This window comes from Leucopleurus acutus, assembly GCF_964270905.1.
Source record: "Leucopleurus acutus genome assembly, chromosome: 10".
Taxonomy (NCBI): domain Eukaryota; kingdom Metazoa; phylum Chordata; class Mammalia; order Artiodactyla; family Delphinidae; genus Leucopleurus; species Leucopleurus acutus.
Window position 1 is genome coordinate 41,236,123 of NC_139153.1, and position 27,324 is coordinate 41,263,446.

General features: G+C 54.9%; 3 protein-coding genes across 6 annotated transcripts in view; 1 reads left to right on the forward strand and 2 right to left on the reverse strand.

The window, feature by feature from the left end:
- The window catches only part of SETD2 (SET domain containing 2, histone lysine methyltransferase), a 111,364-nt gene extending 102,995 nt beyond the window's left edge, over positions 1 to 8,369 (forward strand). For both annotated transcript variants that reach the window (XM_082848710.1, XM_082848709.1), the window contains exons 19-21: positions 5,218 to 5,298; positions 7,150 to 7,251; positions 7,601 to 8,369. In XM_082848710.1, the coding sequence (XP_082704836.1) occupies positions 5,218 to 5,298; positions 7,150 to 7,251; positions 7,601 to 7,762 (345 nt within the window). In that variant the 3' untranslated portion in view covers positions 7,763 to 8,369. The remainder of the gene's footprint in view (positions 1 to 5,217; positions 5,299 to 7,149; positions 7,252 to 7,600) is intronic.
- A 2,956-nt stretch (positions 8,370 to 11,325) lies between these two features.
- On the reverse strand, positions 11,326 to 13,302 carry LOC309967170 (death domain-containing membrane protein NRADD-like; the record flags this gene model as incomplete). The annotated part of the gene is given in 5 exon segments (XM_082847696.1): positions 11,326 to 11,968; positions 12,071 to 12,213; positions 12,333 to 12,522; positions 13,199 to 13,281; positions 13,283 to 13,302. Coding segments are annotated over 5 exon segments (798 nt in total). The 3' UTR covers positions 11,326 to 11,606.
- A 1,852-nt stretch (positions 13,303 to 15,154) lies between these two features.
- The window catches only part of NBEAL2 (neurobeachin like 2), a 30,672-nt gene continuing 18,502 nt past the window's right edge, over positions 15,155 to 27,324 (reverse strand). For 2 of the 3 annotated variants that reach the window (XM_082847917.1, XM_082847918.1), the window contains 35 exons: positions 27,119 to 27,252; positions 26,587 to 26,746; positions 26,256 to 26,358; positions 25,935 to 26,088; positions 25,672 to 25,830; positions 25,323 to 25,482; positions 25,061 to 25,146; positions 24,381 to 24,893; positions 23,540 to 23,718; positions 23,286 to 23,445; positions 22,908 to 23,045; positions 22,459 to 22,815; positions 22,222 to 22,371; positions 21,914 to 22,071; positions 21,647 to 21,771; positions 21,428 to 21,563; positions 20,786 to 20,946; positions 20,371 to 20,687; positions 20,175 to 20,270; positions 19,743 to 19,867; positions 19,518 to 19,658; positions 19,220 to 19,350; positions 18,994 to 19,103; positions 18,787 to 18,904; positions 18,582 to 18,679; positions 18,395 to 18,511; positions 17,681 to 17,770; positions 17,485 to 17,594; positions 17,144 to 17,316; positions 16,936 to 17,030; positions 16,562 to 16,678; positions 16,307 to 16,465; positions 16,082 to 16,230; positions 15,601 to 15,736; positions 15,155 to 15,516 (listed from right to left, as the gene is read on the reverse strand). In XM_082847917.1, coding sequence (XP_082704043.1) covers positions 15,415 to 15,516; positions 15,601 to 15,736; positions 16,082 to 16,230; positions 16,307 to 16,465; positions 16,562 to 16,678; positions 16,936 to 17,030; positions 17,144 to 17,316; positions 17,485 to 17,594; positions 17,681 to 17,770; positions 18,395 to 18,511; positions 18,582 to 18,679; positions 18,787 to 18,904; positions 18,994 to 19,103; positions 19,220 to 19,350; positions 19,518 to 19,658; positions 19,743 to 19,867; positions 20,175 to 20,270; positions 20,371 to 20,687; positions 20,786 to 20,946; positions 21,428 to 21,563; positions 21,647 to 21,771; positions 21,914 to 22,071; positions 22,222 to 22,371; positions 22,459 to 22,815; positions 22,908 to 23,045; positions 23,286 to 23,445; positions 23,540 to 23,718; positions 24,381 to 24,893; positions 25,061 to 25,146; positions 25,323 to 25,482; positions 25,672 to 25,830; positions 25,935 to 26,088; positions 26,256 to 26,358; positions 26,587 to 26,746; positions 27,119 to 27,252 — 5,417 coding nt within the window. In that variant the 3' untranslated portion in view covers positions 15,155 to 15,414. Of the gene's footprint in view, positions 15,517 to 15,600; positions 15,737 to 16,081; positions 16,231 to 16,306; positions 16,466 to 16,561; positions 16,679 to 16,935; positions 17,031 to 17,143; positions 17,317 to 17,484; positions 17,595 to 17,680; positions 17,771 to 18,394; positions 18,512 to 18,581; positions 18,680 to 18,786; positions 18,905 to 18,993; positions 19,104 to 19,219; positions 19,351 to 19,517; positions 19,659 to 19,742; positions 19,868 to 20,174; positions 20,271 to 20,370; positions 20,688 to 20,785; positions 20,947 to 21,427; positions 21,564 to 21,646; positions 21,772 to 21,913; positions 22,072 to 22,221; positions 22,372 to 22,458; positions 22,816 to 22,907; positions 23,046 to 23,285; positions 23,446 to 23,539; positions 23,719 to 24,380; positions 24,894 to 25,060; positions 25,195 to 25,322; positions 25,483 to 25,671; positions 25,831 to 25,934; positions 26,089 to 26,255; positions 26,359 to 26,586; positions 26,747 to 27,118; positions 27,253 to 27,324 lie in introns of all 3 variants that reach the window. The other variant, XM_082847916.1, reaches the window with a different exon arrangement.

The following is a 27,324-nucleotide window of genomic DNA, read 5'->3' on the forward strand; positions in this document are numbered from 1 at the left end:
GTCTTTCTTTGTTTGCTTTAATGTCTTGCCATTTTGGGATTGGTGGGTCTGGAAAGAAGTTAAACTGGTTGCATTAAAACCTCACCAAAGGGGCTTCCCTGGTGGCGCAGTGGTTGAGAGTCCGCCTGCCAATGCAGGGGACACGGGTTCGTGCCACGGTCTGGGAAGATCCCATATGCAGCGGAGCGGCTGGGCCCGTGAGCCATGGCCGCTGAGCCTGCACGTCTGGAGCCTGTGTTCCACAACAGGAGAGGCCACAGCAGTGAGAGGCCCGCGTACTGCAAAAAAAAAAAAAAAAAAAAAAAAAAACCTCACCAAAAAAGTATAACTGGGCCCCCCCTTTTTTTAAGATTTGCAACTGAGATATTTTACTCTGGAAATACTATTCTAGAGTAAAGCGAAAGAGAGCTTATTCCTCGTCTCTCCTTCTAACAAGAGAGTAATCGGGATTAGAGGTCATGTGAATCAGTGTGACTCTCAATGCTTGAATTAAAAATTTTTATCCTTTTCCACTTGGAACAGGACTCACTGTCTCCAAGGATGTGGTGTCTTGAATGAAATCAAAGACAATATATCTATGCTCTAAGATTTGAATAGTATTTAATTTTGAAAATAAGAGACACTTAACTAGTTAAGTCAGTGGAAAGAGGTGGAAGAGGGAACGAAGGAATGGGAATGAGAAGGAAAGTGGAAACAAATCCATACCTCCTTTTATATTTTATTCACTTTGGGGGAAATGTTTTTCTTTCTTCAGCATTATATTTAACATTCCTTTAGTCTGAACAATTTCCTTTTTTTTTTTTTTTATAAATTCTATCCACTATTTTAAAAATTTATTTGGCTGCGTCAGGTCTTAGTTGCGGCACGTAGGAATCTTCCCGTTAAGGCATGCGAGCTCTTCGTTGCAGTGCACGGCCTTCTCTCTAGTTATGGCACGTGGGCTCAGTAGTTGCGGTTTGCGGGCTTAGTTGCCCCGTGGCATGTGGGATCTTAGTTCCCTGACCAGGGATCGAACCTGTGTCTCCTTCAGTGGAAGGCGGATTCTTAACCACTGGACCACCAGGGAATTCCCAGTCTGAAGAATTTCCTTTAATACTTTGAGTATTTCAGGTCTAATTGTGATGAGCTGTCTCATTTTTGTTTGTCTGAAAAGGTCCTTATATACCTCTTTTTCTTAATATATTTTATTTTCAGACAGTTTTAGGTTCCCTTTAAATTTGAGCAGAAAGTACAGAGTTTCCATACACCCCCTGTCATCACACATGCATAGCGTCCTCCACTATCAACAGCCTGCCGGAGTATGATACATTTATTGCAATCAGTGAATCTACATTATTATCACTCAAAGTCTGTAGTTCACATTAGTGTTCTTGGTATTGTACATTCTGTGGGTTTTGACAAATGTATAATGGCATGTATCCACCATTATCATCTACAGAATAGTTTCACTGCATTGAAAATCTCTGTGCTCCCCCTATTCATCTCATCCTCTCTCCCCGCCTCCCCCCATCCCCATCCCTATCCCTGACAATCTCTGATCTTTTTACTTTCTCCAGTTTTGCCTTTTATAGAATGTCACATATTTGGACTTGTAGCCTTTTCAGATTTGCTTCATTCACCTAGCAATATACATTTAAGGTTCTTGCATGCCTTTTCATGGCTTGGTAGCTCGTTTCTTTTTAGCATTGAATAATATCCCATTGTATTAGATGTGCCACATTTTTATTTATCCATTTACCAGTTGATGGACATTTGGGTTGTTTCCACTCTTTGGCTGTTGTGAATAATGGTATATGAACAATTGTGAACAAATCTTTGGACATACATTTTCATTTCTCTTGGGTAGATACCTAGGAGTGGAATTGCTGGATCAAAGTTAGACTGTCTCTGTCTAACTTTTTAAGAAACTGTCAAACTGTTTTCTAAAGTTGCTATATCATTGTACATTTCTACTGGCAGTGTATGAAGTTTCTGTGGGAGAGTTTTTATAGAGACAGGTACCTAAGGGGGAAAAAACCCATAACTGTCATGTGCTTCCAGTAAAAAACTATCTGGATGTTCATTCACTCTCTATCTTAGCTTCTTAGGCTTTTGTCTCTGACTTGTGAGCTTTACCTTTTCTTGTATTTCTAATGAGAAAATATAAATGAAGTCATCTATTTTGTTATTAACCCTTTGATAGTTTATGAAGGAACAAATGAGTTTTGATATTCCAACCAACCTTGCCATGATGCACAAGTCAAAGGCTTGAGGTGTCAGTCTTTGGATTTCTTTCTAGACCGTTGTCTCTATCATTAGGACCTAGTGTGACGTGGATAGCCAGGGACTTATTTGGATCTAACATTCCTAACCAGTTTACTACTGTATTCACCTAGCTAGCATCTCAGACAGGAGAAGGATGCCTGTGGGTTATGTGTTTATTCCTTCTGCTCCAATTTTTTTTTTCCCATCTTTAGGGCCTTCATTTAGATTTTAAAGCCCTTGGAGATGAGGACTGTAACATTGTAAATTTTCAGTAATTCACAGGCCTTGTGTAAGGTATTACAGATAGAAAGAGAAATAAATCTGAGTACTAATCTTCATGAAGTTCAATCTAAGGAAATAACCACATCTATAAACCAAGAACACAACGGGATAATTGCTGTAGTAGAAGTATGTACAGAATGCTATGGGAGCACAGTGATTAATGGTCTAAGAAAATGCACTAGTGATATGTCACAGAAAACATGATTTTACCTATAGCTAAGGTGAGCAGAAAAGAGGATTCTGGGCAAATAAAGCCGTTTTTGCAAAGGTATAAAGTCAGTACAAGACAGAGCCTATATAGGGAACAATAAAAATAATTTGGTTATGGTGAGAATTTAGATACATGGGGTAGGTAGTGAGCAAGATAAAAATATGGAAAAGTAGGTCAGATTTAAATTGTCTAAGATCTTGGTGTCCTACCAATGTGATTATTGTATGCTTAAAAGCCAGTGGATGCTTTTAAAGCAGCAAGACAGGCAATCAAATATGTGTTCCTTGAGTGAAACAGGCCCATTTGAAAAGGTGAGATTGGTAGCATTGGAGATCAGATTGAAGAGTATTTTAATAGTTTAGGCAAAGTGAGGAACTAAGAATGGAGATGTTGAAGATGCATGCAAAGGCATCTGAGAGGCATCATTTGGGGCTGAGCAAACAAGTGGATATGGAAGAGGCAAGGAATGGCCTGCCAGTTTCTTGAAAGTGTCGTAGAGATGATTTGTTCCTGTCCTCTCACTTCCTGCACCCCCTCTCCCATGTCTCATTTGACAAACTAAGGTGTGGTATATAGTGCCTGATCTAGAACCAAACTGAAATTATTTTGCTCTTTTTGTTAGCAAAGGTGGCGGCAACTTCAAAACAGAATATACTGAGTTTTTATTATTTTCAAGGATCTTTCTTTCTTAACCTTTTAATTGGTGTGTACCAGGTTCGTGTGTTGCAGAATTTAGGTTGAATCATGCGTAGTGTTTCTGATACCTCAACTTCTTCTGGACCAGGAAAGCTCCTAGAGAGAGCTCAGGGGATTGTGTGTTTTTAAAGCCCTACAACCTCACCAAGTCAGAGATTAAATTAGAAATGCACTGGAATTATTTAGCTTTCTGAACACATACCCCGTTCAGAGGGAAGCAGAACATTCCTGTTTACACAGTGCCCTCACTGAGAGCCTGGCCTCCTCTATAGGAGCCAGAGCCTTGAGATCATTGTTATACCTTAAGGGGCTTTCTGTACTCATTGCTGCTGCTACTCATTTCTGAGATCCACAAGACAGCAGCTGAGGGTGTGTTGAAATTACCTTGGCTTATTCAGGCAATTCTTGATCCCATGCTACATGAGGTCTTATTGTGAAGCACAGCTACACTCTCTACTGCTAGAAAAAATAACCACAAAATCTCAAAGCAAAACATTTGAAAACAGTTATTTGCATTTTGTTTCCTAAAACCAGAGGTAGAATCTGTATGTTCTTTCTACCCTGCCCTCCCTTTCCTGCTGCCACAGCCACAGAAAGAAAGTAGAAAAGTAGAAAATATGCAAAGCTTTTATAACAAGTCAGGGAAAGCTGATGTATAGAAGCCCAGAAGCCAGGGGAGTGCCACCTTTCTCTGGAGCCAGTCCAGAGCAGAGGGAGTTGAACAGTCCCTTCATCACCAGCACCTTCATACTGTTTCTGGGAAGAGAGGAATCAGAAGTGGGGGTAGGTTGAAAAAATTTTGTGCTCTAAGCAGCTAGCAAAAAAATGAAGTACCTGTAATGCCAACTGCTTCTACATCCATCTGAAGTGAGTTGCATTCAAAGGGGAATGCTCATAATCTTTTCCATGGAGAAGTACATTTACTAGGAAGGGGCTTGATGACTGGTGGTGAGCAAAGGTATGGGGAGGTGGCCTTGCATGCCAGGTGCTCTGAATGCCAGGGCTGCTGACCTCTCACCTCTCAGCAGTGCCTAATCAGGCAGGGGGGCGCGGGGCAGGGGGACTGGCAGCCTCCCCCTTGCAGTGCTGGAAGGGAGCATTCCTAGGTTTGTCATCATCTTAGCATCTTGGGACAGAGTATCTCCTGTCTTAGGATCTACTCATCTGTTCACTGACTTGCATGACCCTCATCTCCTCCCCCGCAACACCTTGATACCTCTTCAGTGTTTCCATTCCTGAATCGAGGATACCAACCTTTAAGGAACCTCTCTTGCATGCTGAGACTGTCTCCTACAGTCTAGGGGACTTGGATGAGGAGCATGGTATTTGGACCATGGTTGTGTGGCTAAATCATTTTGCCTTTGTCCAGGAGTCCTAGGATGTCAGAGACAGGAGAGGTGGAGCCCGTTGAGTCTGGGCCTCTCTTGACAGTGTGGGATACTGCAGCTCAGAACAGGGACCTGAGTGGTCCAAATCACACAGCACATTTCTCTGCAGAGAAGGTGACCCTGAAACAAATGTTTAACTACATCAAGGATGTAGCTTTCACTTAGGGTAGAGAATTAGAACTTGGTTTATAGGAGCGAGGCCAGTGCCAGATGACAAGATTTAAACATGAAGTGAGAGTGGTAACAGCAGCTAAGTTGACTCCAGGCCATGTCCCTTTAAGATTCTAATACCAAGAGTCAGGCATCCCAATTGCGGGAAAGAAGGGAGGTTCTCGAAGAGCAGGGCATCACTGACCTGACCTCTCATTCCCACACTGTGGTGTTTTCCATTTCTAGACCTCAAAAAAGCCTAAGACAGCAGAAGCAGACACCTCCAGTGAGCTGGCTAAGAAAAGCAAAGAAGTATTCAGAAAAGAGGTAAGGTTTGGTGGGATGTGGACACTACATTCTGAAGGCTTAAACTGAGACCCTTTCTTTCTCATCCTAAGTGTGCACAGCTGTTTGTAGTACTAGGTGGCCCTGCCTTTGGGTGTTCCTTTGCTTCTGTGATTGGACTGTGTAGTTGTTATGTGATGACATATTGGTATGGTCCTTTACAGTTGGATAATAAGCACTTTCATATCCATTATATCATTTTATCCCCACAACATCGCGTGAGGTAGGCAAGACCGGAATTGTAATTCCTCTTATGCTGGTGGAGGAGCTCTTGAGGTTTAGAGAAGGCAAGCTCTGGACAGAAGACTTGAACTCGGGCCTCTGGCTCAAAGTCCGTTTCTTTTTCTGTGATATCTCATTTGGTGGCTGCCTAATCCTCAAGTGATTGGGAGAAAGCAGCTCGTCTTTATGCTGCTGGAAGTGCAGTACAGCTCTCTGGACACTAACCTTTTCTGCCTCAGGGCATCCAGATTCTAAACTCCAGTCTTTGTTCACCGAGGGGGCTCATAGTCTGTTGGAGGAGGTAGACCTGTAAATAAGTAATGGCATTAAAAAAAAAAAAAAAAAGTAATGGCAGCTGTGTGAGGAATGTGCCATGATAGGGCTTGGAGGTCTCTGTTCTGGGTGTCAGGAAAGGCTCTTGAGTCAGGGGTAGGAATTAGCCAGATAGATCAGGAGGGTTGTAATTCAGGCAGTAGAGTGTACAGAGGCAGAAGAAGGCGTCATCCCTTTCAGGGAATCTGTGGGCTGTAGCACCTGGTATGTGAGGGGTGTTGGAAGATGAGGCTGCACAGTATTGTGCTGCTTGGTACTGTGAGTTGCAGGGAGTATTGCAGGATTTTAAGCTGGGAATAATGAAATCCCCTATTTTATTTGGGGAAGTGGATTGAGGGGAGAGAGTATGGAAACAGGAGACCACAGAAGAATTTTGAGTAAAAGCCTTCTCTATAGTTAAAACTTAAGTTTCTCACTGTCCCTTTGTGATTATTGGCATTTCAGCCCAGCCAACTAGCAGCTGTTTATTTAGTGCCTACCTTGTGATATAGCCTTGTTCTTTGAATGTCTGAAGACTCACTGACTTTCAGGGATGGGTAGACCCTGTTCATGGTGCTCCCTGGTGAGTGGCTATCACTCACCTCCTCGCTCCCTTTTTCCCCTGGGGTCAACTTTGTGGCTTAGCGCCACAAATACTTCCAGAAATCCTGTGCCTGGATCTCTTTTGAGAGCCACTGGGTAGGACAGACACTACAGAGATAGCTCAGGAGGACATGGGAATTTGTGTTTCGAAAAGGGTCTTACCCCAGATGTTCTCCAACCAGCTGCCATATCATGTGTCCCTCTGCTTCACATTGATGTAGTATGAATCAAATGAAGTGCAACACTTACAGAATCTAAGTAGCCTTCAGTAACAAAATGCCTGCATTTCCTGGAGTCACTGAGCCTCCTGGTAGCACAGAAAGGCCCTCTCTGCCCTGCCTCCAGGGGCCAGAGAATTTAGCTACAGTCTCTTTATGCCAAGAACATGAGATTTGTTAGCTGAAATCTGGGGCTGCCATGAGATTCAGCATGGAGTCCTGCTGCTCTGTCCCTCCATCTGCAAGTGAGGCTTGCTAAGTCCATCCAAGGGAGCCCTTTCCCTCTTGAGGCTGATCCAGGATTCTTTTATACCCCACCGGCATACTGGCATTCTTCTGTCCACACCAGCTAGTGTGAGTGAGGGAAAGGGAAGGATTGGCTGGCTCGGCTTACTGCCTATTCTAAGTATTTCCTCAGTACAACTTTCTTGCCTTCTCTGGACTATTGAGCAGTGTGCTCTTCTCCCCATACCTGTAGATGTCCCAGTTCATCGTCCAGTGCCTGAACCCTTACCGGAAACCTGACTGCAAAGTGGGAAGAATTACCACAACTGAAGATTTCAAACACCTAGCTCGCAAGGTATTCCCCCCTGCTTGTGGTCTGACAGTGTTCTGGGAAAACTATACCTTCCTAGAAGGCCCCTTTCATCATAAAAAGTGAGTTTTCCTTGACACATGCCCAGGCTGGAGACCCAGGAACAGAGGGGGAAGGTTTGGGAAGAGAGGGTACCCTACTTGATGGTAGCGGTTCTCTGAGAGCTGAGCTTCCCCTTTCTGGTGATCCCAGCACCAGCCTGCCCCAACCTCCCCCTCCAGTTCACCTCCCAGTCTTTGGGAGAAGGGGCCCGAGGCAGCAGACTGGCCTTCCCCCCTCAAATCATTTCCACTCTGATTGGTGGCTGTGATCTCTCTTCCTGTGTCCTGGACAGCTGACTCACGGCGTTATGAATAAGGAGCTGAAGTACTGTAAGAACCCCGAGGACCTGGAGTGCAATGAGAATGTGAAACACAAAACCAAGGAGTACATTAAGAAGTACATGCAGAAGTTTGGGGCTGTTTACAAACCCAAAGAGGACACTGAATTAGAGTGAGCTGCAGGGCCAGGGTGGGAGGACGGGCAAGCTGGTAGGAGAGACTCTGGGGAGAAGAAATCCCGTGGGCCCTCTCTCCCCACCCCACTGTCAGGGCTGTGCTACTGATGACACATCACCCTGGGGAATTCAAACCTGCAGATTTCAACTGAAAGCCACAAAAATGAGCTCCATCTACAATAAGCGGTCCCTGGTTGTGAGCTGTTGGTAGAGGCCATCTGAGGCAAGGGTTTAGGCCCTTGAGACCTTCCCTTCTGAGACCCTGGCCAGGCCTGAGCCCACTCTCAAGCCTGGGTCTCCTCCTTGGCGGTGCTGTCAGCGCACAGACTCATGCGCATCCCCACCCACAACCCCTTACCCTGACGATCTGTATTATATTTTAATGTATATGTGAATATATTGAAAATAATTTGTTTTTTCCTGGTTTTTGGTTTTTGTTTTGCTTTTAAGCCTCTGCGTGCTAGGATCACAGAAGACTTTGTAAGGATGGTTTAAGTTCTCCTGCAAGGTTTAATTTGTTATCATGTAAATATTCCAGAGCAGGCTGCCTTGCGGTTTCGGCCAGCCTTGTGCTATGTTGATAAGATTGATTTACTGCTTAAAATCACTTTACTTTATCCAATTTTTACTGAACTTTTTATGTAAAAAATAAAATCAGTTAAAGAACTTGGCAGGTGTGTTCCCTAAAAGCTAGTCAAGCATGTTTGTATATAGTGTTGGCACTGAGAAAAAAGAGGTGGTGGCCATAGGTGTGTGAAGTCCAAAATTAATTCTTGAGATTGGAGTTTATCCCAGGTCTTCCCCACAGGTCCCACTGTGACTGAGGTAGGCATCTTACACACGCATTCCTGAGCAAAGGAAGTGGACCTGCGACCTCTCTGGCGCTGGGCTTCTTTACTTTGGTTAATAAGCCAGTCAAGAGAAAGGCACTTGTCTTCCCCTTTGTACCTTTTGGCTGGTGAAAGGGAATGAACCTCTTCCCTCCAGAGACTTGAGTTCCCAGAGCCCACAGGAATGCTCATTTGATGTTTGGGTTCCCTGACTCCCCACCATGCCTTCTGACACTGGGCTTGGATCCTAGAGGGAGTACCCCGATAAAGGGGTACAGTGCTCAAGTAATGAGAGCAGACATCTTCTGGAGGACACAGCTCAGTGGAGACACACCCCATCCTTGATGGACCAGTTGTCTGGGCAGTGAGAAGGGCCAAAGGTTTCAGGCCAGCCTGGGGCCCAGCCCATCTTTGCAGAGACTGGTACCATCTCTTCCTCACCGGGGTGATTTTGCTCATTGCAGCAATGCCCTTGGGGAAGAGGCTGTGACCCGCCAGATATTGGATGGGGTGGGCAGCAGTTGGAACAGTCACTGCCTGCTGGGCACTTAGAGCTCAAGTTGTGCTCCTTTGATCCTCACAACCTGGAGGCACAGGAATTGGCACTGTTCGGATAAGGAGACTAAGGTTCAGAGAGGCTCAGTAACTCATCTCATACCCTTGTATTAAAGAAATTGTGAAAAGAGGAGAAAAACACCTATTTTAAAGACATCATTAGACATGCTATTTAACAATGTAGCCAAAGTATTTTCCCATGGTACTGCAGCCTTAAACTGTTTAACTCAAGCACATTATTATATCAAATGGAGGGACCCTAATTTAACCCCCTTAACATTTTATTTTATTTATTTTTAAACATTTGAAATGTTGATAGCACATATTTTTATTTTTAGGCTGTGTTGGGTCTTTGTTGCTGCGCACGGGCTTTCTCTAGTGGCGAGCAGGGACTACTTTGTTACAGTGAGTGGGCTTCTCACTATGGTGGCTTCTCTTGTTGCAGAGCACGGGCTCTGGGCGTGCAGGCTCAGTAGTTGTGGCTCGCAGGCTCTAGAGCACAGGCTCAGGAGTTGTGGCGCACGGGCTTAGTTACTCTGCGGCATGTGGGATCTTCCCGGACCAGGTCTCGAACCTGTGTCCCCTGCATTGGCAGGCGGATTCTTGACCACTGCGCCACCAGGGAAGTCCCCCGCCCCGCCCCCCCCCACCCTTAACAGTAAAGAAAATGTTTCAACTAATGTGCTTGAGCACATTAAAAGAAAGTGTTTCTCTTTTGGGTAGGTCTCCCATGCAGAGGTGCAGCCACATGCACTGCTGCTGGCAACCAAGTCAAACTCATAGTTTTACCTGAGGGTCCAGGTTTCAGATTTTCCAAGGAAATCTAGGTAGCCTTGCATTAAAGGGTGGTGACCAGAGGGCTGTCAAGTTTCAGAAAGGACCTCTTGGCAGAGGAATTCTCAGTTATTTTACCTCCTCTGGAGTTTGGGAGGGGAAGATCTTGAAACACACACCCCTTGAAACCTTTAGGCTCAAATCCCCTCAGTGGTGAAGAGAGTTACCGGCTAATCCAGGACCTGTTCATTCCTCTCAATGCAGGATTTCACCCTCATTGCCGATCTAACCCTTGATAGCCCTCTGGCCACCTCCCTGCCAAAGTAGGTGTGATGTCTCCAGTGCTTTGGCCTGTTTACGGCTGACCAAACACCAAGCTTTTCCTCCTTTCATCTCCGGATGATGGTGGCTCCAAACCTGCCCTGATTTTAAGTATAAGATTTACAGGGTTAAGCAGCCCTGGTAAACTCTGAGGCATAGGAATAGCAGCAGTCTGATGAGTTTGGTACTCACAGAACAGCTAACGCAGGTCACATCTCAGCTAGGGGACAGGCTCTAGCCCGGGCCTCTGGATCATGACTGGACCCAAGTCTCCTGAGTTTAGGTGACTGTGCTTCTTAAGTGCCCTGATCCTGATGGACACCAGGATGGCAGCCATTGTTTCTTCCTAGGCAGGGCCTGTCTGCTTTAGCAACCCCCTCCAAAGGCACAGTAACTGACCTGCCTGCTCCTCCATTCAGGGTGGGCATATGTGAGGGGTGCAGGTGGTCTGGCTGCAGCTGCCCTGTCCTCAGCAGCCCCTCAGGTAGGTGGGATGACCTGCCTGTGCTTGGCTTGTGTGGAAGCATGTTTGGACCTCCCTCTTCGAGTCTGGAGTATGGGTCTTGAAAGGACACTTTCTTCCTTTTCCTCACCTGGAGATGACCTGAGGCCCTTGGTAACTAGCTTCCCAGGACCAGTTCAGAGGCAGTTCACTTTGCCTCGGAACTGCCTCTTGCTTTCTGCCTAGGGGTGGGGCAGGCTTCCAGCCCTTGAGGCTAGTCACAGCACAAGTCAGGAAAATGGTCTCAAACCCAAGGCCTGAGAGTCTTGGTGGGAGGCTTCTGAATGTGCCAGTCTATTTATTGTTCTCCAGCTAAGGAAGCTGAAGTTCAAAAAGGTAAAATGCTTCCTAACACAATTCAGCCAGTGAATGGCAGATGCAGGATGTGAACTACATACACTCTGCCCGCAGAGCTCACACATCTGCAGAACACACTGCCTGCCAACTCAGGGGCTTTTCCCACCTTCTAGGGATCCCATCCTTTTTCTGGGCCTCTGCCACATAGCTGTCCAACTGTCTCACAGGCCCACGGAACCAGACAGAGCCAGGCCAGTAGTCCAAAGTTGCCTTTAATATGGGATACAAAAGTAAAAAAAACAGTTGAGGCTAAGTAAGAGGGGGTGGAGTGGGGATCAGGAGAGCAGGACTGCTCCTCACTATCAACCCCTCCCCCCAATATCCTGGTCCCTGTCCTGGAGGAATGTAGGGCGAGGGGAGGTGAGTGGTGCCTGGATCTTCCGTGTCCCCCCAGAACAGCAGGCCGAGGTCACCAATGCCAGGAAGCCCGTGAAAGGGAAGGTGTATGAGCTGGGGGTGGTGGGAGCACCAGAGCAGGTTCCCTGAGAGGCCAGGCTGTGGAGCGTCACACCACGGAGCAGTCCTCAGCCAGTGGGCCCAGGGCCCAGACCACATCTTCACAGCCCAGGACAGCCAGCGCATCTGCTAGCACCCTGAGGGTGGCACCACTGCCTTCTTGGACAGGCCAGTACCTCAGCAGGGTGTAGGCTGGCACCTGGCTCTGAGCCATGGTCTCCACTGCCTCAGCCTGGTAGCCCAGGTGGCCCGCCAGGCCCTGCCAGCCTTTGTCAGGTTCACCCGACGCCTCCAGGAGCTGTTCCACTTCCTCCTGCTGCTGCCGAGGGAGCTCCAGGAGCTGTTCCACTTCCTCCTGCTGCTGCCAAGGGAGATGGAGGTAAAGCCGGCAGCCAAGTTCAGGATGTAGCCCTGGGATGGGAGACATGAGGGACACATGAGGGTTAGGCAGGCTTTGTGGTGGGACAGAGCTAGGTAGGTGTGAAGGACTACAGTTTGGGGAAAGGGGCTCACCCTGGCTGGGGACACAGGGCTCCAGGCTGCTAGGAGAGTCCCAGAAGACACTGCTCTCCCCAAGCATCTGGTCCCTGTTGAAGGCCCCCAGCTCTGCAGTCCGAGCTTTGGCCAGCTGCTGTCTTTGTTTATGTGAGCACCAGCTGTGGGGAGCAGGGGGAACCTGCCAGCCTGCTCCAGCCTTCACTGAGACAGACAGGGAGCTGGTTGGGAGCCCAAATGGGGAGGGAGGTTACCAGAGGGCGATGCCCAGACTACCTACCACTTGAAGGCCACGTAGGCAAGGAGACTGAGGGCCACAGAGGCCAGGAGGGCACAGTAGACAGGGATATTGCTGCCTGAGGCCCCTGGAGGCTCAGGGGGGAATGAGCAGGAGGTACTGGGGGCCAGGGCTCCCCCTGCCCCTGCCCACACCCCTTCCCTGTCCCTGTCCTGCTCCCTCTGGGACTTATCTGTGGAGGAAAGGACAGACAAGGTCAGGGGCAAGGAGGCAGCAGATGTAGACTTTGCTGCTAGAAAGACTGGAAATCATAGTCCCTACTGTGTAGAGTCAAAAGTTCATACCGTGGCGTCAAAAGCTGACTGGTTCGTTCCCCACCCTCATCTCCCACAGCCTCCCCTTGGCTCGCCACGCTTGGACACCTAGCCCTTCCCAGATGTACCTTCTCCGGGCTTCCAGACGTCTGCTCTTGCTAGTCTACCTTTGCCATCTGACAAACTGGTAGGAAATCTACTCTGGGAAGTCTTTCCTGATCTCTCCCAGGCTCCCTTTTCTGGCTCCTGGTGCATCTCCTCTGCCTACTATGGCACTAAACTGTGTCCTGTCTCCCCCACCAACTCTGGACTGTGAGAGCACACTGATTCATTTTGGTCCCTGTGGGAGCCTCTGTGCAGAGGAGACCTTGTAGAGTTTTGCAAAATAAAACTGATCCGAAAGGCAAGTAAATGCTGCTGCTAACTTCTGCCTGCAGGCCAGTTGTCCCCACAATCCAGTGCAGGCAGGACACAAGAAACAGGGACTCCAAAGCCTGTGACTGGACTTGTGTATGGCCTGCAAGGCCAGGGGCCCATGGATACCTCTCATCCTACCCTCTCAGTGCCCAAAATCTGGATCAAGAAGTACTTAACCCACATGCACCGTGCCTTCCCTGTGGCTGGAGTTGTGAAGCATGGTTCTGCCAGCTAGCAGTGCTCCCAGTGGCTGCATCTTAGAGAAAGGGTTGGAATGTCATGGGCAGCACTCAGAAAAAGGAGCTGGGAGACTTCTCTGAGTCCAGAAGGGGCTGTGTATAGGGACATGGGGGAAATTCCTCAAGCCTGAAGTCAGGAGTCCCTTGGGGTAGTCTGTTCCGCTTTCCTGGCTCACTTCATCCTGATTCATTCCAGGACTGGGTACCTACCCCCCAATCTCCCCAGTCACCAATCTGGACCAGTTTCCTCCAGTGTCAAATGGGGTGGAAGTGATATTGCTGGCCCCAGCTGGCCAAAGCTGGAGGAGACCATATTGCAGCTCTGGATGGAAAAGGGCACACTGGAAACCACCCTGTCTCAAAGACCATGGCAAACCCCTGGTCTGAGTCCAGGGATAGCACAGGGAGACTCCCATCCCCATCTAAGCCAGAGCCAGGTGGAGACTTACTAGCTGGTAGGAGGCTTTCCAGAGTTGTCAGCAACAGCATAGTCCCTGGAGTGACTAAGCTCCCACTCCTGCCTCTAGGGTCAGTGTCCAGCCCTCACCTCCTGCTCAGGGGCTGGACAGGAGGGTTCCTTGGTGGGTTCAGCAAGGGCAGATGGCATGTGGGCCCAGAGGCTCCCCCTGGTCCTTTCTCATCTGGGAATTTGGAGAGGGCCTGGAGGCCAGAAACCTGAAGAACACTCAATCCAGGACCCATCTGTACTTACAAGGCTGATCCTGCTGAGACCCACCTCCTGAGGCTTGGGGAAGAGACCCTGGTCTGGGCAGAGGAGGGGACTTTGCCTGGAAAAGGGATAGAGATGAGACCTGGGGGAAGGTCCTCCAATTCCCCCACATCCACATCCGACCTGGTCCAACCCAGGCTCTCCAAACTCACTTCCCCCCACATCCACATCCGACCTGGTCCAACCCAGGCACTCCAAACTCACTTCCCTCCACAAGGCCAGAGGCCCATGTGTATGGTAAAGCACACAGTCGGCAAGTGGGCCTGGCACTGAGGCTGTGGTGACCCTTGCCACCTGAAGGATGTGTATGTACATTTGTGTCACTTACCACATAAGGGGCCCTTTCTGGATCCGGGTTGGCGGGTGAGCTTGTGACTAACGGTCGCAGAGACAGCCAAGCCTTGTGCCCGACCCACCCCGAGCTGTGGGACTGGAGCCTCTACCAACTCCCACACACACCCATCTCGAGGCCCACAGAATATGCACACACGCACACACTACCCCGACTTCCCACAGGCAATCCAACCGCACAGGATTTCGGGTCTGGAAATGGGGGGCAGAGAGGCAGCCTTGGCTCCCTCCGTCCAGAAAGACCCAAAGCTGTGTCCCCAACCCGCTCCTGACCTGTGGGGGCCGACCCTCCGCGGGTCCCAGGATCTGCTCAGCCGGGCGCGACGGGGCCTCTGGGCCTTGGGCCGGCCGGGAAGACAGAGTGGAGTCCCTGGGGATACCAGGTTCTTACCCGCCCGAGACTAAAGCGGCGGCACAGACAGGAGGAGGACTGGACACCGAGTGGGCGGGGCCGCCCACGGTCTTGCCCCGCCCGGCCCCGGAACGCACACATGCGTGGAGGTGAGCCCGGAGGGGGACTGAGCGTGCAGCTGCCGGAGAAACTGCAGCCGGGGCCCCTAGGGACTAGGGCGGTGTGGTTGGGGAGGGGACGGGTCGCCGCAGGTGCTCATGGACCAGGGGGACGCTAGCCCGGGGCTGTGGCCAGGGCGGGTTGAGACGCCGCGCATGCACATATGCTTGGAGGCGGAACAGCTACAAAACTAGTCCAGGTTTATTGCGGAGATGCGAGAGCGGGGGGCCGCCCTTAGGATTAAGGCCACGGCCCGGCCCCTGTACTCTGCCGGGACGGGGGCTTGGGAACCTGGGCTCCCCAGCCCAGGCTGTGCAAAAAGTGCTGTGCGGCTGCTGAGGCCAGCGCTGGGACTCCGGGAGGCCCCTCTGCCGGCGAGGGGCGGGACTTCCAGGAGTGATATCGCCCACCAATCCCTGAGCTGGGCAGAGGTGGGGCCCCGCCCACCCCCTGCCAGAGTGTGGGCTGGATGTCACCCTCTCCTTGGACTCCTGGGCGGGGCCCTCCCAGGGCGAAGCCGCTGGGGGCGGAGCTGCGCGGCGGGGCAGGGCAGGGCAGGCTGTCAGCGCGCCTCTCCAGGGTTGTACTCTGTCTCCCCAGAGGACACCTGAGAGATGCGCCGGGAGGATCGCCACAGCTTCCGCGCTAACTGGCTGCTGCGCACCTGGTAGGAGCAGGAGCAGGCTGGGGTCAGCCAGGACCGTCGCTTCCCCATCCCGTTCGAGGCCCTCCCGGCCCTCATCCTCACCTCAGAGGGCTGCCCTGCGCCCACCACGATAAGCTTGCCGTCTTCCAAGCCCACGAGCACGTGGCTGCGCTCCTTGGTCACAGCCACACTGCGGATGGGCACCTTCATGGGCAGGGGAGGCGCGGCCGGCAGCAGTCTGGAGGGAGGGAGGGGGGGATATATATATACGAACTCGCAACTACAAGGAAGCTTTGATCCAGCAGATAGATGTCTCTCCATTCTCCCATCTACCTCCCAGTCCTCATTTGAAGGATGACTCGATTAAAATCCTGACACAGAAAGGGACCTCCCACAAGTGTGTGGCTAAGGGAGGCCCAGGGCAAGAGCTCCCCATTGGGGGATGGGAGGACAGGTGACAGGCCTTGAAGAATGTGTCCACAGACATGTAAAGGGGATGTGGGTCCACGGGGGCACCTCCTAGTATCCTCTGCCAATGACCACCACCCTGAAGTATCACAAACCCATAAACAGTGGGGCTCACTTGTTCAAATGGAGGATGTGCAGGGCACACTGGGCTGTGCCCAGCAGAACAAAGTCCTCCGTCACCGCGAGGGCTGTGGGCTGCTCTACCAAGGGCAGTGAAGCCCGCAACCTCCCGTTCACCGAGTACAGGTGCAAGGAGTAGGTGACCTGGAGGAAGCAGGAGGTGTCAGCAAGGACAGAATCCCAACCACCCCTATCTTGGCTGGGCGCCCCTTTCCCGTACCTGGGCCCCCAGACGCTCCCGCGCTGAGCTCTGCACCAGGATCTGGCCCTCAGACCCCAGCGCCAGGTGGGACACAGGTCCAGGCAACGTGGCTTCTGGGTGCCTTAGTGCGGCCACAAACTGGCCACGGCGTACAGTGTGGATGATCACAGTTCCATCCTGCAGGAAGGCAGCTTAGGGTGCTAGGCAGGGGTGTGTGAGCTCCAGGGGCAGTGCCCAGCAAACAGCCTCCCCTGGACACAGGCATACACACACCTCGGATCCAGACACCGCCATGTCAAGTTCAGTGCTGATGGCCACACAGCTCACTGCAGCCTCATGCCCGTATAGGACCTGCACAGGCTTTGATGCCAGCCCCACCGAGAGACCACCCTGTGGGGAACACCAGAGCTGGCTCAGGACTGGGGCCTCCCACTACCTTGGCCCCTGAGTGAGTGAGAAGGCTAAGGCTCAGAAAACTGAAGGTCTTGTCCAAAGCTGGAGAGCTGGAGGGCTGTGGAGCCCCAGACTTGCTCATGGTAGCAGAGGGAAGGAGAAGAGAACAGGGTAGGACTGGAGAGGCCCACTGAGGGGCAGACGGACTGCAGATCTGGACTATGGGGGCCCCGGAGGGCTGCCACCCAGCATACCTGCTGCAGGAGCCGCCACACCATGCATGTGGTGTCCCGGGAGCCTGAGATGAGGTAGATGCCACAGGTGTCCAGTGAAAGGCAGGTTACTACATCTGAATGGAGAGGGGAGGGGAGGGTACCAGCAGAACAAAGTGGTTACCCCCTCCCTGGCCAGCCTTGGAACCCTACTCCCACCTGCACACCCCGAGTCCAAGACTGCACATACCGAGGTGGCAGCTGAGCTGCTTCAACAGCTTGCCCCGGGGTAGTGACGTCACCCGCAGGCTGCCATCCCAATGGCCACCACTGAACACCAGCTTTCCGTCTGGGGCTGCTGCCAGGACCTGCCCACTCACACCACCACCTGGCACCCAAGGGCCACTCAGCAGTCGCTGCATCCTGACCCAGTGAGGAGGACCACAGGTGAGGTCAGGCCACAAAGGAGAACCCAGGCCCTCAGAAATCTTGGCCAGAGCCTGCAGCTGGCCTGCATTCTGTTTGGGTGGGGAGATGACTTGGGGTGCAGGGTATTTAGAGCCCACCCCTGCCCACAGCCCTCTGTCTTACTTGGGGTTGCCCACGGTGGGGTCTTTGCTGAAGCTGAAGTAATTGCTTATATTACGGTCATAGGGCAACCAGCTGTGGGTGCCCAGTAGCCCATTGGCACTCACAGTCACCTGCGGGCAAGAGGGGACAGAGGTGGGTTTGGGGCAGAGTCAGAAAGGGGTTGGAGCTGAGATGGGGCCCGGCCCAGTGCACTTACCAAAAGGTCTGCGGAGCCCTGGGTAATGAAGGAATGGGGCTGCCGGTGGGGAACCAGGGCCAGCACTAGGGGCACGCCATCACTGATGACCTGCAGGGAGCGGAGCAAGGCTAGCTGTGCCTGAGCAGCCAGCTAGGGCTCTCACTACACTACCGGCTCCCTGGAACACGACTCAGTCCCTGGCCCTCAGCCCCCAGGGGTCACAGGCTAGGCATCACACAGACAGAGGTCTCTCAGAGGAATAGGCATCAGAGACCAGTGTGCCTTCAGGGCGTCTCAGAAAGTGAGTGAGAAACCAGATGGACAAGGAAGATCCTTCCAGGGTGTCAAGCTTGGTTTCAGCTGTGGTCATCCCAACCCATTACTCCACGGCTCTGAGCCTGCTAGCAGGAGGAGAGAAGAGCCTAAACACGTCAGACTTGGGGGCATTCTGGGATGCAGACAGGAAGGTGAGGTAGAGTATCTAAGGCCGGACTCCCTCCTTCTGGTCACCCTAAGGATGGTCAGGTGAGTCAACACCTTGTCCTGACTCTTCCTCACGAAGAAGGCATCCCACCCGCACTCCCATCTCCTCTGATGTTTACCTCTTTTTCTAAGATGTCTTAGCATCAGTCACCTTGATTTAGGTTTTCCATCTGCCCCAAGAGGCTGGTAAGGACAGTGGGATTCAACGAATTTCACAAAGTAAGAAGTCGAGACCCTGCCTCCTCTCACCTCTGCAAAGAAGGCCTTGAGCTGGTCCAGGTGCTGGAACATGCTAGGTGAGTTAGTATCCAGACGTGCAAGGCGTTGGGCTGCTTCTTCAGCTGAAAGCCGAGCTGGATGTGGCTCCTGTGGGCAAGTGGCTGATCAGCACTGTGGCCAGGGCATCCCTGACCACTGTCTTCCAAGCTGGCCTTACCTTCAGCAGTTGACAGGGTGTCTGCCCGAAGTTGCTGATAATGCCCTCCAGAGCCTTCCGTTCCCGCTCATCTGCCACTTGGTCCAGGTCCACGGCCCCTGAGCATCAGACAGGAAGGGCAGGGCAGTCAGGACTCCCTCTGTGCCCACCGCATTCACCCCTCCTCTGTGCCCCGGCTCCCACTTGAGTCAAGGACACTGCTCACCCTCGTAGGTGCAGTAATAGAAGACATTGAGGGCCTCCTCTGCAGCTGGCCCCCGCTGCTTGTAGCCAAAGATGAGGTCGATCCACTCGTGGAGGTGGGCGGACACATATTCTGACTCCTGGGGGCGGGGAGGAGGCAGTCAGTCCAGGAACGGCTGACTCCCCCACCAACCCCGGCTGCCCGCCTGTCTGCGTGTGCTCATCTCACCAGAGCCCGGCGGTGCTGCTGGATGAAGTCCTCAGGAGAGCTGGCCCACGGGGGCAGCACCACGTCGCCTACCTTCTCGTTGGTCAGCTGCAGGCAGCCCAAGTCAAAACCTGGCACAGAAGACTGGGTCAGCTGTCTCTCTACGCCACCTTCACCTGCTCCCTGGCCACCGCCCCCAACCCGAGCTCTCCATCCCCACACCTCCTGCCCCGACGCCAGCTCCTACCGTTCTGGTTCTCCAGGAAATCAGGGAAGTAGAAGAACTCTGGGATGAGCTCCTTCACATCGGCTGGGCTCTCCAGGCGGGCCTGCCAGGCTGCTGCCACTGAGTGGAACTGCCGGTCAGAGCAGTCAAAGCTAGGGAGGGGCACGGGCCAAAGTGAGGTGGAGAGAAGGGAGACAGTGGGGGAGAAGGTGTGGCCACAGGAAAGCCGGGAGCCAGAGGGTCCAGGGTGCCTGGAAGACCTGCCTCTTCCCTTCATCCACCCTGCCCTGCCCTGCACCATCTGCCTGCCCCTCCGCACCGGCCACTCTGCAGCTGGACGTGCAGGGAGGTGAAGGGTTCCACGCGGATGAGGTAGTGCATCACACCTGCTGCGTTGGAATAGTGGGTGCCATAGTGGAATCTGTCAATGGTGCCCGCTGGGTCCTCGAAGCTCTCGTACCTAGAGCAACAGTTGGGGGGAGTCAGCAGAAGCCCTCCTCTTGTCCATCCCAACCCCCGAGCCCAGCCTCACTCAGGCACTCACTTCTCTCTCACAAGCTGGGCATGCTTGGGATTCACCACACCGATGGGCTTGGACAGGTCCCGGAAGACGACTGGGTTGCTGAGGTCCAACGTTGGGGACACATAGTCCTGTAGGACCCAGGGGAACTGGCCGCCCACCCGGGCAGGAGCTGCATGAGGGTCCTGATGGCCTACCTGCCCTGCCCTCACCCTCACCCTCAAGAAGACGGGCGGAGCCCACAGGTGGGGATGCACCACGTGGAGGGGCTGCAGGGGAGCAGGAGGGACTGTCTGGGACAGGACTCCCTTCGGGGAGAACAGAGGCCAGGCCTCAGACAGCACCCGCCCAGGACCAAGCTCAGGGCTCAGTCCTGACCAAGCATCAGTACCCACACTTGGGTGAACCAGGGCTGGCAGACCAGAGGAGTGGGGGAGGTGGGGAGCAGGCCCTCACCACAGGGTACTGAGACAAGTCATTGTAGGTCCGCCCCGCAATGGTGTTGAGTTGCATCAGGTACTCGAAGTTGGAGATCTCACGCTGTACCCATTTCTGGGGGGCAGGGGCAAGAGGTGAGCCAGCTGGGCTGCCAGCCCTCTTCCCAACCGCCGGGCCCTGACCTCACCCGATCCTCACACTCCAGGGCTCTCACCTGGGTAAGGCCTGAGGCGCGCAGCATCTCCTGGGGGGAGCGGCTGCTCAGGTAGCCTTGGGTAGGGGGTCGCAGGCGCAGGAGCCACGAGTACACCTGGTTCCGCACCTGGGTGTGGGGTGGGATGGGGCAGGGTTGGGGCCTGGGGGCCTGGCACGGAGATGAGGCCGTGGCCCCACCCATCTTGCAGGGGAAGTTGAGGAAGTAGTTGGCCTGATCAATGAAGAAGAGCTCAAGTGCCGAACGGCGCAGGTTGAAACGCCGCAGGTGGACCTCGCGGAGCTGGGCCAGTGGGCGCCGGAAGTCATGGCCGATGCCTGTGGGGACGGACAGTGAGCGCAGAAGTCACTCACCCCGGCCCCACCGTACCCCAGCCATCCCTGCCGTCCCTCCGTCCCGTTCCATCAGAACACACCCTCCTCGGTTTCCACACGCTCAGCGCTGCCGTCGTAGAAATACACGTGCTGGGTGGTGACCTCCAGCAGCCCTGGGACCACAGCCACCACTGTGACCAGCTGGCACTCAGCTGACAGCACCAGCTTCTCATGCTGCTCGTCCAGCTCTGCGGCCTCCAACCTGGGGGCCGGCACCCACTTTAGGCTCCAGACTCTGGAGCCTAGGTCCCCTTTCTGACAAGCCCAAGGACCACGCTCTCAGAGCACCACCAAGTCATGAGGTGCACAGCTCATGACTCCCAGAGGAGGAGGAGCTGCCCAGGGTCCAGACTGACCACAGTCCCCGCCCCGAAACCTGGGCCTCTGAATGTCTTGCCAGGACACCAACCCCCGTCCCCGGCTTCCCTCACTCAGCCCCTGCCTGCTCCCATGGGCCCCCATCGTAGTCTGGTTTGTGTTTCTCAGTCCTGCTCTGGGGTGCCGAGCCATGAAAGAGCAACTATCCATCCTGTTATAGCTGTGCCCAATACTCCCACCTGATTTTGGACCATCCCTTTCAGCGGGAGGGGAAACAGACTCCGGAGTCAATTCCACCACCGGCCAGCACACACTGGAGCAGACCCGTTGCCCCCATCAATCAGCTCTTTCCCAGCCCCACTCACGCGGTCTCCAGCGCAGCCAGCTCATCCTCACCCAGCTGGTCTTCCTGCAGCTCCTCGGGTAGGCTGCTGACTTTGGCCTCTTTGGTCACTGCTAGAGGCAGGGAGGCCTCCTCTGCGGGTGTCAGGGGGGCCTCACCTGCAATGGGCCCAAGGGTGCTCAGCCAGAGACAAGACAGGGCGTACGAGGTTGGGTGGACCCAGCTCAGCACACCCTCTCACCCAGGTTGTCGCGTAGGGCACTGGCTTCCAGGTGAGGGTTGAAGTGATGGTTGGGCACCAGCTTCAGACGCATGCGCGAGTATGTCTCGGCACTGGAGAGCTTCCAACGGGGGGTGGGCGGGTCCCTACAGATACGTCCCCAGTGATGGTCACGGGCAGAAGACTATAGACCTCTGGGTTCCTCCCAGGTTCCTCCCCAAAGGCACCCTCCTGGCTCCTCCCTCCCAAGCCCCACCCAACCCGGACTCCACCCAGAACCCCGCCCACCTCAGGGCCCAGGCCCCACAGGGGCTAGAGAGCTGACGCCACAGCGCCCCCCAGTGCAGCAGGGCGGTCGAGTGCTGCGCTGCCTGCTGCTTCAGGGCCGCTGTGTACCGCAGCCCCTCCAAGCGCGCCCGCCGCTGTGCAGGTTCCAGCACCAGCTCCTGAGGAGTGGGGGGGTGGGTAGGGTGGAGGAACGGGTGAGTCCCGCTGGCTGCTTCATGTGCTGTCCCTGTTTCTCCACTCCGTCCCATCAGCCATCCTCTGGGCCCACGTGTGGAGCAGCTCCCCGCCCCCCGCCTCGGGTCGCACACCTGGAAGGCCCGACGACCGCGTGCCCGCTCCCGCTGGCGCCGCTGCGCACTGCTCATGAGCATGTCGTAGCAGGCATTCCAGAAGCCTGACATGAGGTCGTGGCTCTTAGCGTAGGTGTCCATTTCGAACTGCGACATGGTGGGCTGCACCTGGAGGATGGGACAGGGACAGGAGACCGGTGCTCGATGTGGGTCCCCAGCTCGCACTTCTCTGCCCGTGCCCCCAGCTCCAGGCACCTGCTTGTCGATGAAGTGACGCCATTCGGGGGTGGCACAAAAGGCCTGGAAGTCCTCGAAGAAGGTGGGGCTGCCGTTGGTGGGAGGCAGGGAAGGCAGCCCCCACTGCAGCCCCAGGGGCCCGTAGGCACGGTTCAGCAGTGTGCGCACCAGCGGTACCAGCCACGAGCAGCGCTCTGCAGCAGCGGCTGCAGCTGGGGGCTCCCCGTCCCTGGTGGGGGTCTCTGAGGCTGGGGTGTTCAGCGCCCGCGCCAGCACCGCCTCCAGCTTGGAGAGCACATAACAAGCCTCCTCCCGGCGCATGGGCACTGCAGTCTGCAGCAGTGCGTGCAGCTTTACATAGGCCTGGGCGTGCAGCTGTGGACCGAAGGGGTGGAGGTGTCACCAGCTACTCCCGGAGTTCCCTATACCCACCACACACCCTCCCCTCACACCCACCCTGTGCTCACCTGTGGGTCCTCCAGCAGAATGTAGCCAAGCACGAGGCGCAGGCCAATCTGTGCCATCTCTCGGAGATCTGCTGTGCCATCGGCCAGGTGCAGCCAGGCCCCCAGGTGATCAAGCAGGCTGCACACACCTTCAAAGAGCTGCCACACACCATATATTCCAGGCGGCCATCACCAGAGGAGGCCAACAGCCCATGGGGCAAGAGCAAGGTAAGGTTTGGGCTGGAGGCCAGGGAGGGTTTGTACATACAGATAAACCTACGCTCACAGATACCGGAGCTGATGAACCCATGACGGCACACGTGTACTCATCCACCTCCCAGACCAGACGCCCTCAGGTGCACGAGAACATTGAGCACATGCCCCTCTGAGCTATCATACCTTCTCACTCCACAGCTCCTGGTTACCGTGGCCCTCGGCACACAGGAAGTCCTGCAGCAGGCGCAGCAGCCAGAGCGCCTGCTGGGTGAGGCTGGCTAGGACCCCAAGGGGGGCCTCTTTGATGTCGGTCAGGGCTGACTCCAGCATCATCTCCAGGAGGCTGGAGAGGGGCGAGGGACTCAGGTGTCTACCTGACCGCCTTCTTGGCCCCAGGTTTCCCCGAGGCTCTTCCCCCTCCTGAGTCACCCCCTCACCTGCGCTTGATGCAGTCTGGTGGGCGCACAAGCGTGGCCGAGGCCCCCAGCTGGGTGAGCACGGAGAAGACCTGGCCGCGCTCCCGCCAGGCAGCCTCGTCACTGCCATCCACTCCCCGCCAAGTCACCGAGAACAGCACGTTGGTGAGCAGGTTACAAAGCTCCTCCTCACAGGTTTGCTGCGGACACAGGGGGTGTGTGGGGTGCAGGCTGGGGAGGGAGGCAATCACTGCCCCACTACCATCCCTGTTCAGCACGTCCGCCCACCCACTAGTAGGGACAGCAGGAAGCCGAGCCTTTGGCCAACAGCCGAGCCAGTCTGGTGCTAAAGGCCTAAACAGATGGTGTGGGCCTCAGCCACTGCCCGAGTTCCAGGGAGGATCCTGGGATTCCAGGACTCCTAAGAGGAGATGAGGTAGTTCACACGGTTACCTCACAGTCCTCACAGGCCTCAAGGACTGTCCTAGAATTCTCTGGAAGCATGCCATGGAATAAGCAGACACCCATCCCCGGATCCAGAAGCACAGGCAGGACCCTTAGAGCAATACTGCCCACGGGCCCTGTGAAGTCCCTGCTTCACAGGCTCTCTAGGGCCTTCTGAAGCCTGGTTAGTGCCCCCAACTCTGTCTCAGCATGACTTGCCCTGTTCCAGAATACCCCCCACCCCCCAGGGAACACACTGCAGATAACAGCTACGAGGCGGCAGCGCCAGACCCGAATGGCAGTTGTAGCCCTGATGTCAAATAGGGCAACACCTGTGGAAAAGCTACGCTGCCTGCCCCGTGTCCCAGAGGTGCCCTCCCCTGGTGCCGTACGGTGGTAGAGGGTGGGCCCGCCTCACCTGAGGGTTGCTTGTATTAGAGGTGTCATCCCCACTGATGGTGGGCTCTGGCAGGCTGCCATCCTCCAGCACATTGGAGAGACTGGAGCTGTGGCGGCCCTGGGCAATAGGGAAGGACCGAGGCCCATCCAGCGGGGAAGGGGTGCCAGGCTGGCTGGCTGGAGTGAGAGTCCCACTGCCACTGCCACCGCCAGCAGTATTGCCTGAACTCACACTGGCCCGTTCCGGGCCCAGCTCCAAGGGTGTGGAGAATGGGGAAAGAGCCTGGTAAAAGGCGTCAGGGTCAGGGCAGGGGACCTCCGCGGGCAGGAAGACGTCCGAAGGCTCAGGTGACTCAGTGGGTGGCTTGTGTAAGGCTGGCTCCGGGGAGGTGGGTGGCTCGGGGGTAAAGGGCAGGGGACTGCCAGCTGTGACGGCTTCCAGGACAAACAGCCGGGTCAGCACATCCTGCCAGCCGGCCTGTCGGGCCAGCAGCCGCACTACATCTGGCTGTCCATAGATGAGGTGGAAGAGCTGCCGGGCCAGGGCACAGCAAGTAAGGGACTCATCCGACAGCCTGCCCCAGCCCCTCCTCCTGGGGCCTTTGCATGGGAGGCCTCCAGAGACCCCTCGTCACAGGCAAAGTCCGCAGGGTAGAAGCCGCCCCCCAACCCCCAACAAAGCTTTCACTTCCCACTCACCTGACGACAGATGTCTAGGCGGATGCTGAGGTCAGCCTGCAGGGACAGCTGCACCACAGCCAATAGATCTGAGAGGTTCAGGCAATCTGGGAAAACGGCCAGAAAAGGCCTGAGGGACTGACCCCAGAGAGGGACTGTGCTCCTCTGCTGGCTCAGCCTTGGTCCCTTGGTACCAACACCTTCTCTGTTCCCACCTGCCCTGGTTCCTGGATCCACATCACCCCTCTACTTGGCCTGCCTCTTGGCCCCAACCAGGTTGTACCTGCCCCCAGGAACAGCTTGAAGAGGTCCTGGCAGAGCTGGGGGGAAACAGCCCCCTCCGGCAGGCAGGCAACGAGACCCTGGAGGCCACACTCTCGCAGCCGGAGCCGCTGGCGGCTGCGCTCAGGTAAGCGCTCATTCTGCTGCAGTCTGCGCAGGATCTGTGTAGGGGTCGTCGTCGTGGGGAAAGAGTTACTGGAGGAGGGTGAGTCACCACGCAGGTGTGTGGCTCCAAGAGAGGCCTGCAAAGGCAGCTTCACCCACCAGCCTAAGGCCTTCTGCACCTCTCTGGACTCAGGCAGGGGCCCCCGTGAATTAGGATGCCAGGGTCAGGAGTGAGCTGAGTGTACCTTGCAGACTCGGTCAGGCAGCAAGGGCATGGGCCTTGGCCGCACCAGCAGTGCCAGCAGCACCTCAAGGTTCCCTGGCTCCAGCAGGAAGACAGCCAAAGACTCCTGTGCTGGCGAGCCCTGCAGCAGTGCCAGCAGCAGGTCCAGCGCACCCAGCACCTGGGGATACAAAGTCTCACACTGAGCCGGCCACCCCCCAACCCTGAACGTGGTCCACACTCCACCCCTCCCCCTAGTCTCACCCTCGCCAACCTCCAGCTTACCTGGCCATCATCACCCGCAGCCGCCAGAAAGTTCAGCACCACCTGCAGGTCATCAGCGGAAGAGCTCCGCACCAGAAACTCCCGCGCCAGGCCCAGGAGTGAAGTCTGCACTGTGCGCAGGTCATCAGCCGCTAGGGGGTGCTCCCGCTGTAGGCTGGGCAGGTCCCAGCAGAAACATGCACCCAGGGCCAGGAGAACACAGGGGCATGGAGGGGAGAACAGGGCAAGTGGGCAGGGGAGCTGGGGGACTGAACAGACCTGCCCCCAAGGCCAGAAGCTGCAGCGTCAGCACCCCACCCCATCTGCCCCCACCAGCCTCACCTGTAGTGAGCGCGCAGAGCATCGAGGATGAACTGGACCCCATACTTCTTCCGCAGCTTTTGTCTATGCTCACGGACTATGCTAGACACGTACTGGATGTGGCCTAAGTGGGAATCGGCAGAGGGCTCAGGCTACCTGACTGAGCCGGGTCCCTTCCATCCTCCAAGACAGGGGCCATGCCCCTGCCAGACCTCCCTGCCCACCTCCACCCCCCACCAGGAGAGGGTCATGGTCCCATCAGACGCCTCAGGGCAGATATGTCCCCTCAGATCACCCACAGGGTTATAGCTTCTCAGAACCTCCACCCACATCCCCAAGTCCCCACACCTACCCAGGCGCACAGCAAAGTCACTAAGGGTCCAGAGGTGAAAGTTGAAGAGCAAATGCTGGTAGAGCAGGTACAGGAGGGGCCCACCGCCCTCGGCTGCCACCTGCTCCATCAGAAGCTGGGCAGACATGAGCACATTCATGTCCATGGCCCAGCTGGGGACCTGGGGGAGGACAGAGGAGCTGGGGTGAGATATCAGGCCCTGCCCGCCCACTCTCAGGCCTCCCAATTTCCACCCTGCCCTGCACAGGCAGATGGACACAAGCATTCTGCCTGCTCAAAACGCTTCAGTGGCTCCCTGCTGTCTCTGAAGTGCAAGCTCCCAGACTGCTGTGCAGGTGCCCTGCTGTTCTGCTACTCCCCCCAGACCCTCTTAGCCAAACCCTGCCCAGCCTTTCAAGGCCCTGCTCAAATGCCACCTCTCCCAGGAGGCCCTCCCTGACTGATGCCATCAGGCTCCCCTTCTTGGTCCCTCCAATCAGTCCCCTTAGTCAGACAGGGCAGTCCCCTCCCCGCCTGCCCCAGCAGGCCCCACCTGGCGCAGGAGGGCCCCAATAATGGCAGGCCCCTGGCACTGCACCAGGCTCTCCTGGTTCACAGCATGGCCCTGTAGGAAGTTCCGCAGCATCAGCAGAAAGGCAGCCACTGCATTCCTCTCCATTCGCTCCTCTACCGCCACCAGGAAGGGAACAGATGTACCTCAAAGGCCTGCCAGTGGCCACAGAGACCTCAAGCAGTCCA